This window comes from Trichechus manatus, unplaced genomic scaffold (genome assembly GCF_000243295.1).
Source record: "Trichechus manatus latirostris isolate Lorelei unplaced genomic scaffold, TriManLat1.0 scaffold00028, whole genome shotgun sequence".
NCBI lineage: Eukaryota > Metazoa > Chordata > Mammalia > Sirenia > Trichechidae > Trichechus > Trichechus manatus.
The window spans coordinates 1,218,820-1,228,617 of NW_004443964.1; the positions used below are offsets into that span (position 1 = coordinate 1,218,820).

A 9,798-nucleotide genomic window follows, 5' to 3' on the forward strand; every position below is an offset into this window, starting at 1 on the left:
GGGCCGGAAAGGGCGGGGCCTGCTGTGCGCATGCGCCTGGCTCGAGGCTCCCGGCAAGGCGGAAGCGGAAGCGCGGGTGCCGGGGAGCGATGGCAGCCGGCGGTCTGAGCCGCTCGGAGCGCAAGGCTGCGGAGCGGGTCCGGAGGCTGCTGGAGGAGCAGCAGCGGGAGCGCCTCCGCCAGGTAGGCCACTGCCCGCGCCCTGCCCGGGGCCGGCCCCGCGCACCCCTCACCGCCTGCCTGCCTGCCCGCAGGTGTCCCGCATCCTGAGGAAGGCGGTGGCCGAGCGCAGCGCGGAGGAGGGCCGGCTGCTGGCCGAGAGCGAGGACCTGGTGACGGAGCTGCAGGGCCGGAGCCGGCGGCGCGAGGGCCTGAAGCGGCGCCAGGAGGAGGCGAGTCCCGCGGGCCGGACGGGCGCGGCGCTCCGAGGGCGTGCTCGGTGCCCTGGGCGGGCCGGGTCGTGCCACTCGCTCGGCCGGGCCCGCCGTCACCTCTCCTGAGGTGACAGCAAACGTGGATGTCGGCGTGGATCGTAGGAATACGAACACCTCGTAATCCTGGGCGTGCTTCGTGCCAGGCCGCGTCCTGAGCGCATCTCAGACGCATTTCTGCCGGAGCTGTCATCTACCCAGGATGGCTTGGCCCGGCTTTTTAAAGTCCCGGGGTGGGGGGCAGGAGCGAAGGATGGGGTCATGACCAGCCTCGGCGTCTTCGCAGGTGTGCGATGACCCAGAAGAGCTGCGGAGGAAAGTCAAGGAGCTGGCCAGCGCCGTCAGGAACTCCAAATACTTGGTTGTCTACACAGGCGCGGGGATCAGCACGGTAGGGAAGCATGACCAGCCGTGCCCCGGGTCGCCCCACGCCCTCCGGACTCTTCCTAGGCGTAAGCAGTTGTCCTCCAGTCGATTCCCACTCATAGGACTCTTCCTGGCCGCAGAGAAATTGAGACTGCGCGCTCCGTGGGTCACGTGGCTGCCGGTCCCCGGGTGGCCATGGGGCGCCCTCTTCTGGGTGATGCACCCCAGAAAAGAGTGCAGCACGGTAGACTGGGGAAGAGGACCCCAGTCAGGAGAAAACTCATCTTTAAAGCAGCTCTGAGATGTTTTCCTTTCTTAGAGAAACACAAACGACCCTATTTAACAGAGAGCATAAAACTGCCAACACTTTAAAGATGCTTGAACTCTGTGTTAACATCCAGTTAAAGACAGAAGCAAAGTAGAAGGAAGAGGGGGAAAACAGGTCATAACAACTTAGTGCTTGCAGGCACTTCCTCATTCGAAGTGAAGGAGGTTAACTGCTCGGCCCACGGCTATGTAGGCAGAGCTAGGCCTGCATCTGACTCCTGAATCCGGCTTCTTCATGATTTCTCCATGTTGGAGGAAGGTAAATAGTGAGACAGTAAGGATTCAAGTCCCTGTTTTATTGAGGAGCTGTGCGACATGACTAGTTTTGGAAGTGTGACTGGCACATATTCCCTCTAATATGAGGGTCCCACGTTGAGTGTCAGCCACCTGTGGCCCCACAGAGGTGAACACCAGCTGGTTCCTGTTGAGAGAAGCCTGTCGTTGACGATGACAAGGTGTGTAAGCAAACAGCTGTAACATGGAGCTGAATGTGCAAGGGCGCTGTGACAGAAATCCAGGTCCCGCGCTCTATAGGGTCAGGGAGTGGGGAAACTCAACTCGGGTTGGCTTTTGTGGGGAGGTGGCCTTGAACCGGGGTATCGAGAAGGTGGAAGGTTCTCGCTGCTCTAATCTCTGAGCACCTGGAGCCCAGGCAGTCAGCCCCCTCCCCGCCACAGTCACATGTACAGTCCAGTCATGTGGTAATTGAAAGACAGGAATGTGGCCTTTTGAAGAGCTGTCAGTGGTCCTAAAAGCCTGGTGCTGCTCATGAGTTTGACCAGAAGGCAGGTCCCTCAGCCCGGAGAGCACAGGCACCTGGGTCCTGGCAGCCGCCTTTGTCCTCATCTCTGGGATGGGCTTGTTTTCCTGGACTGGAAGCTTAGGAAACGAAGCAGCGTTTTGTCCGATCTGGAGAGATTGTCCTGGTTTTGTTAACTAGGACAGGAGCCTCTTAGAGATAAAAGGATCAGATGTAAGGATTTGGACAGAAGAGCCTTCCCACTTAGGGGTCCACCACTTGCTGGCGTTGCCTGAGCACTGGGCTCGACCCGGGGATACCCAGAAGAGCTGAGCAGTGCTCCCCGCTGTGTGGAGAGCAGACATGGCAATACCGCAGAGATTTGTGGGTGGTGCTAAGGGCTCCCAGAGCGGGTGGGCTCCTCCAGCCTCAAAGGATGAGCTGGGTATGGTGGGGAAGGGGCAGTCTAGGAAGCGGGGAGCCATGAGGGGTACACCCACCTCTGTTAGGCAGGTCAGGCACTGGGTCTGTAGTGGAACAGGCAGTCTTGGGCTGGCCCTGAGCAAGGCAGGAGGGGCGCCTGCTTTGTGTTCTCGGGAACTCAGCTATTCCCTAAAGAGAGACCCTTTTACCAGGCTTGTCTCCTTTCTGAACATGCAGGCAGCTTCCATCCCAGATTACCGGGGCCCCAACGGAGTGTGGACGCTGCTGCAGAAAGGGAGAAGCGTCAGGTAAGCAGGCCTTGGCCGCCTGCCCCGTCCTGGGGCCACTGATCAGAAGAGGAGGGTAGGGGCGGTGGGAGCCTGACCTCGCAGCACCCTCACCTCGCTCTCCCTCCCACCCGGCAGTGCCACTGACCTGAGTGAGGCCGACCCAACCCTCACCCACATGAGCATCGCCTGCCTGCACGAGCAGAAGCTGGTGAGCACACGGGCTGGGCACCACACAGAAGCCTGGGGTGGAGTGAGGCCCGTCCCGGCCGAGGCCCCTCTACTCTGATGGCTTTGGGCCCAGAGCTGCTGTGGCCCTTTGCCCTCATGCTCGCTTGCGTTACCCCTATAGACGTCAGATGCAGTCCTTGTCACGGGGTGGTTCACACTGAGTAGGGAGGGTGGGTTTGCCTGAGACTGGAGGGACCTGAGACAGTGACCCAAGAGTGGGTGCTTTGGGTGGAGCGGCCCCCCATCTGCCTCACCAGAGCCCCGAGTCCCTTCCCAGCTGAGAGGGGGGCTGCCAACGCTTTCCTCTCATTGGTGCCTGAGCTGTTAGGGGCCACAGAACTGGCCCAGACCACTGCCCCGCGGTAGAGCGACTCTCAGAGCCCGGGGCCGTCCCGGGTCCTGGAACTCTCAGGCGGCCGCAGCTCCCTGCCCCTGCTGACAGGCCCCCTGTCCTGCCAGGTGCGGCACGTGGTGTCTCAGAACTGCGACGGGCTCCACCTGCGGAGTGGGCTACCCCGCACGGCCATCTCTGAGCTGCACGGGAACATGTACATCGAGGTGTGCAGCCTGGGGGCGGGGTGCAAGGCTCCCTTATCCCGGCCCTTCCCACTCACGGGCACCCCCTTCACAGAGCACTCCCTGCTCACGGCCCCTTCCCCCTCATGCTCCTCCATGAGCTCCCCCTCACCGGACACCTTCCCCTTCATGAGACACTTCCCCCTGGGGGCCCCCCCTCACAGAGCCCCGCCCTCAGGTCTGCACCTCCTGCATCCCCAACCGGGAGTACGTGCGGGTGTTCGATGTGACGGAGCGCACTGCCCTGCACCGACACCAGACAGGCCGGGCCTGCCACAGGTGCGGGGCCCAGCTCCGCGACACCATCGTGCACTTTGGGGAACGGGGCACTCTGGGGCAGCCGCTGAACTGGGAGGCGGCCACCGCAGCTGCCAGCAAAGCAGACACAATCCTGTGCTTGGGCTCCAGCTTAAAGGTATGAGGCAGGTGGCAGTGCTGGAACAGATGGAGCCAGCGGGCCCGGCCCCTTCCCTCCCACACCATCCAGCCCCTGTAGCCCAGCTACAGCCTCCCTCCCTGTGTGTGTGTGTGTGTGTGTGTGTGTGTGTGTGTGTGTGCCCTGTCTGTCCCCACAGGTCCTGAAGAAGTACCCGCGCCTCTGGTGCATGACCAAGCCCCCCAGCCGACGGCCCAAGCTCTACATTGTGAACCTGCAGGTAACTTGGGCCCAGGGTACGCCTTAGGACGGGAGAGCCCGCAGGTCCTGTGTGGCCTGGGGGGTGGGGGTGGAGCGCTGACTGAGCGGGAAGGGGCCGAGGCTGCCAGGCCACTGGTGGAGGGGAGTGGACGTTGTGCTCACGCCCCTCTTCCCGCCTCAGTGGACACCCAAGGACGACTGGGCCACCCTGAAGCTGCACGGCAAGTGTGATGACGTCATGCAGCTCCTCATGGGCGACCTGGGCCTGGAGATCCCCACCTACAGCAGGTGAGCGGCACGCGGCCTGCCGTCCACGTGAACACTTGTGTCTGGTGGCGTGGCGCGTCACTCCTGTGGGCAGAGGGCTCTGCCAGCGCGTCCCTGCCCGACGTCCCCTCTGTCCCGGGTGCAATACCTGGTGGGAGGCACTCTGAAGGGCGTCTCGGCAGCTCTGGGCAGCACTCAGAGCGCTAGTGTTTGGGTGTTGGCATACCCGTGGGAGTGTAAACAATCAGCCTTAACACAGAATGTGTGATGATGTAGATGCGGTGTGTGTACTGAGTAAAAAGTTTACACTTTCTTTCTCTGTGAATTTTCAGGGTCTTTTAGGGGAAATCAATAACTTCTTTTAATCAAAGGGTTCAAGAAATTAAGGATTCCTTCATCTCTGGGCCTGGCAATTCTTGTATGTTATGTTTGTGGTGTTCTGTAACGTGGGCCTATTGTGTCCTGCACTTTTTGTTTTTACATTAACTTAGCTCATTTTCTTTATCAGTGCTTATCTGTATCTTACGTTTATGATATGTGGTTCTACATCTCAAATCAGACACATGATTTCCTCACAACGTGCTCCGTAGGCTGCGCCTCCCCGCCCCTCCCCGGCAGCTCCCGCACCGCCCGCAGTCTGGGAAGGGGGAACGAGTGAAAGGGGGCCCAGAGTCGCTAGTGCCTGACCCCGGAGGTGGAGGCGGCCCCGTGCACTGCGGCCCACCCTGTATGTGCACGGCCAACTCAGCGCAGTGCTGGCCTTTGAGTCACCGCTCACAGGGGCTGCCTCTTTTGCACTGCTCTTTAGCTACTGTTGACCACAGCCCAGCCAAGACAAAGGGTGGGGAGGTGGGGGGCAGGCGATCTCCGAAGTCAGCTTTCCCATCCTGGGGCAGGTGGGGCTGAGACGGGCTCTGGGCATGCCTGACGCAGCTTTCCCTTCCCGGTAGGTGGCAGGACCCCATCTTCTCCCTGGCGACCCCCCTGCGTGCTGGTGAAGAAGGTAGCCATAGCCAGAAGCCGCTATGCAGAAGCAGAGAAGAGCGGCCGGGTGACCAGGGTGCCCCGCCCGGCCCAGCCCCCATTTGCAGGGGCTGGTTGGGCAGGGGCTGCGCCAAGCGCACAAAGAGGAAAAGAGTCACGTAGCCTGGTGCTCAGAGACGAACACAAGTGGCACTTTGCAAATGGCCAGAACTCTTATTCAGGGTGAGGGTCACCGTGGAAGGTCTGGGTTGTTCCCCAGGTCTGGTGAGGAGAATCCTTGCGGGTGACGTTTTTAGCCATTTACCCGTCTCTGGGAAGCTGCATCTCCTGGCCCCTTGCACTGCTCTGGGTGTCCCCGACACGGGCTTGACTGTGGGGACCCCTCCCACCCCCTGGCCCCTAGGTCCAAGAAGAGAGGGTGTTTCACACCTGGCTGCCTTACCTCAGTCACCAGGATAGTCTCAGGAACCAGCCCTCTTTCTACTACTTCTCAAGAATTAACTTTCTAGGAACCCCTTCGGTTGGGTGTGTGGCAAGGGGATGGTTTCCAGCCCTGGCCCTCAGCAGCCCTTTTTATTGTTATTATTAAACATCTCTGCACTGTTCTCATCGTCACGAGTGACTGCTGCGCGGTGGCGGTGGACGCGGGCGCGGGAGGGACCTCGGGCGTGGACTGGCATGTGCCCGCTGTTTAAGCAGAACCCCTCCCTTGATGCGGACGGGGCCCAGCGGAGGCTCCTTGAGGAGGGGGTGGAGCACACGTCCCACGCCCGACTGCACCGGCCTCTGCCAGGTGCCCAGAGAGTTTGTTAGACGCGGAAGGTGTGCGGCGGCGGAGGAGGGAGGGGGTGAGGGGGACGGGGCTCCGATGAGGAGGAGCGCGCCATTGGCCGCGTACGGAGGGCCGGGTCTCCAGTGCACGGACGGCCTTCGCCATTGGCCCGGTGTGAAGGGCCGGGGCTCGCGCGGGTGCTGCGCGCCATTGGCCAGGCGCGGAGGAGGGGCGGGGGGGCGGTGCACACCATAGCCGGGGGGGGCGTGGGCGGGGCTGGGGAGGACGCTGCATGCCATTGGTAAGACTCGGAGGGGCGGGACCGGGGCTGGCGGCGCACACCATTGGCCAGGTGCGGATGGGTCGCCTGGGCGGGGCCTCCGGGCGGCGGGGCGGGGTCCAGGCGGGCGGTGCACACCGTTGGCCAAGCACAGGTGGGCCAGCGGGGCGGGGCCTCGGGCAGGCGGCGCTCGCCATTGGCCTCGCGCGGCGGGGTGAGGCCCGCGTGACGGCGGACGCGCGTGCGCGAGGCGGGCGGCGGGCGGTGGCGCGGTGGCTGAGTTGTCTGGACCGGCCAGGCCGAGACGCCGACGGGCCATGATCCGGAACGGGCACCGGGCAACAGGCGCCGAGGACCGGCCGGGCCCGGAGGGCCGGCGCGCCGTGCGGGTGTGGTGCGACGGCTGGTGAGCGCGGGAGCTGGGGCGACTCTGGGTCCCTGCGGCCTGGACCGGCCCGGCGACTCGGCCGGCGCCCTCCGGCGGCCCTCTGTCCTGTGGCCGGGCCTCTGGGAGGGAACGGCCGGCGCCCGAGTGATGCTGCGCCCAGGGCTCGTTCAAAGGAGAAGTCGTTAGGAGGGGCGCCGCGTCCGCGCGGCCCGTGTCCACGGCAGGGAGCTGGGCTCAGGGGCCCCGGCCAGGGGACAGCGGGACCCGCCTGGAGCCTGGACCCTGCTCTGAGCGGTCCCAGGACGCCGGGGTCAGCGCCAGGCGCTCCCTGAGGCCTCGGGGTGGGTGGCAGGCTCTTTGGAGGATTCTGATAGAAGCCTCTCATCCCTAGTCCTCTGCATGTTTGCCATTGAGGCCCGCAGCAAGTGACACAGCCAGACAGGCTCCTCGGGCCTGGGCCTGGCTCCACCTGCACGGGTAGGTGGGAAAGTTGTGTGACTCCAGGTCTCATTAGCTTGACTCTTCCCAGGCTATTAGGAGCATGTCCCGCTGAAGGAGCGGGCGCTGGAAAGCCCGGTGAAGGTGGAGTGTCCTCCCTGTTCTCCAAGCCCGACCTCTCAGCGTGCTCTAATGTGAGCGCAGCTCCTGCCCAGCACAGGCTGGACTCGGCCTCGGGATGTCGGGGCAAGGTTTAGGGCGGCAGAGCACCGCCACCCTCTCCGGGGTCCACCACAGGAGGCAGACAGCGCCAGCGCGCTTTCTTCTTGGACTGATTAGACATTAGCAGCCTTTTAGGAAGGTTTGGGTTGTCGAGAATAGTCAAAACTACTGATAATTTGCTATTTTTAATGATTCCCTATACCTTTTCTTAATGGGAGCAAAGAGAGAAACCGCCCTCTGGCTAGAAACTGGACAGCTGCAGAAAGACCCCCAGCCCCAGCCCAGGGCTTCAGGAGAGAGCGCCTTGCCCTGGCCGTGGCTTCATGGCAGTGGACTCTGACTCTGGCCAGCCCCCCTGACCCCAGGCAGGCCACAGCCACAAAGCCACAGCAGTGACCCACCCACATCCAGCCCCACTCGCATCCCATGCTGTGCTCCCCAGGCCCAGCTCTGACCCCTCCTGCTGCTCAGCCGTGTTCGTGGGCGCTTGGCCAGCCAGATCACCTGGGTCTGTTCTGCCCTCTGCCCCTAGACCAGAGCCCCATGAGCTGGCTGTCCCTGGCGTTGGTGGGGGCAGTGAGTGGGCTGGCTACGAACGCGGAATGTGGCCGTGCCTGGTGCCAACAGGGTCACCTGGATCATGCCACTCACCCTGTTTCCTTATGTGGAGAAAGGGCACAGCTTCTGCTCACCAGGCAGGGGTGCAGCCAGAGGAAGCAGCGCCCTAAGAGGGGCCTCAGATAAGTGTTGGGTCCTGATGCCCGACAGGAACCCAGAGGGTGTCAGTGGGTGCCACGTGTAGCCTTGCAGTTGAAAGTTCCCCTGTAAGCAGACCCTGAATTTGAGGACGAAGCTCTGGGGACAGGTGGCAGGCGAGGCAGTTGCTCATCCCAGAGAGGAGGCCCCGCTGAGTGTCTGGAACCAGCGGTTTCCAGGTCTTTGTCCTTTTTGTTGGGCTTTTTTTCAGTGTTGGTCCCAGGACCCGTCCGCTCATCTCGGGGTGGCACGAGATCCAAACCCTCCCCCAGCCCCAAACCTCCCGAGCAGTTTGTGTGTGGTGAGAGGAAGGACGTGGGCTGTGTACCCTCAGCGGCATCGGGTCCGCCCCCGCACTCCAGAGGGGTGGAGTCGGGGGCGTCCGCCTCTGCTCTGACCGCTCAGGCCCAGCCCCAGCTGAGGGACTAGGCTCGAGTCCCCAGAGGCCCTGGCTGGCTCACTGGCCTCCTGGGGCCATGCAGGGCTGACGGGCTCACCCTTCTCCACAGCTACGACATGGTGCATTACGGCCACTCGAACCAGCTGCGCCAGGCGCGGGCCATGGGCGACTACCTCATCGTGGGCGTGCACACCGATGGTGAGCCATGGTCGCTGGGCCGCACCCCCACCCCCACGCAGCTGCCAGGCTGCGTGGCCACGTGTGTAGTGACATTCAGGCTCGGTGCTGGGAAGGGGCTCCCCAGGGAGGTGCTGGGCCGGCCTGTGGATGGCCCGCCAGGGTCACGTCCCCTCCTTGTCCTTTCTCCCGGCTCAGAGGAGATCTCCAAGCACAAGGGCCCCCCCGTGTTCACCCAGGAGGAGAGGTACAAGATGGTGCAGGCCATCAAGTGGGTGGATGAGGTGGTGGCCGCAGCACCTTACATCACCACACTGCAAACGCTGGACAAGTACAACTGTGACTTCTGTGTTCACGGCAGTGAGTGGAGCTGGGCCCCGGGCCGTGGGAGGTCAAGCGGGCGTGGTGGGCGTGGGACCCAGCACCCGGGGGCCCCGGGGGTCCCTTCGAGGGTCCGAGGAGAGCTCTGGGTCCTTTCCCCAGAAGCGAGCCCCCACTGGGTAGGCCTGACGTGGGGGTCACGGGCCCCGAAACACCATCACCTCGGGTTGAGGGTCCCGCTCTATGTGCGCGGTGTCCGTAGACGACGTCTCGCTGACCGTGGACGGCCGGGACACCTACGAGGAGGTGAAGCGGGCGGGGAGGCACAGGTGAGCTCCCATTGGCCGGCCGGGTGCGCGCGCTCCGCTCCCGGGAGGGGCGGGACACGGACCGGAGGAGGCGCTTGTTCTGGATGTGGCCTTCGTGGCCCTTTCCACGAGGGGTGCCCCCGCCTCTGTGGCCACAGCGCTCCGGAGCAGCACTGTGTAGTAGAGCTTTCTGTGAGGACGGAATGTTCTAGATCTGTGCTGTCCAGGACAGTGGCTGCTCGCCACACGTGGCTGTTCAGCGGTGGGAACATGGCAGTGCGGCTGAGGAGAGGAACGTGTATTCTAGATGGTTCCAACCCAAAAGGCTGGTGTGGCCAGCGGCTCTGCATGGGCCAAGCAGCTCTGAGGCTGCCTCAGAGAGAGCCCAGCCCGGCAGGGTGGGGCCCGCTCCCTCGCACTGCAGCTGTGGGGTTCAGTCACACGGCGCCTCCCCCACATCCCTGGTATC

The 9,798-nt window shown here is 63.2% G+C and overlaps 2 protein-coding genes across 2 annotated transcripts in view; both read left to right on the top strand.

The window, feature by feature from the left end:
* Positions 1-62: 62 nt before the first annotated feature.
* SIRT7 (sirtuin 7) lies at positions 63-5,979 on the top strand. Its single transcript, XM_004374080.2, has 10 exons — positions 63-182; positions 254-391; positions 717-821; positions 2,523-2,593; positions 2,711-2,783; positions 3,263-3,361; positions 3,558-3,794; positions 3,955-4,035; positions 4,198-4,304; positions 5,234-5,979. Exons 1-10 carry the CDS (start codon positions 90-92, stop codon positions 5,427-5,429), a joined length of 1,200 nt encoding a protein of 399 aa, XP_004374137.1. The 5' UTR covers positions 63-89; the 3' UTR covers positions 5,430-5,979.
* Positions 5,980-6,636: 657 nt separating this feature from the next.
* PCYT2 (phosphate cytidylyltransferase 2, ethanolamine) overlaps positions 6,637-9,798 on the top strand; it is a 6,845-nt gene continuing 3,683 nt past the window's right edge. Inside the window, exons 1-4 of the mRNA XM_004374348.2 lie at positions 6,637-6,725; positions 8,633-8,721; positions 8,899-9,060; positions 9,284-9,350. Of these exons, the coding sequence (XP_004374405.1) occupies positions 6,637-6,725; positions 8,633-8,721; positions 8,899-9,060; positions 9,284-9,350 (407 nt within the window). The remainder of the gene's footprint in view (positions 6,726-8,632; positions 8,722-8,898; positions 9,061-9,283; positions 9,351-9,798) is intronic.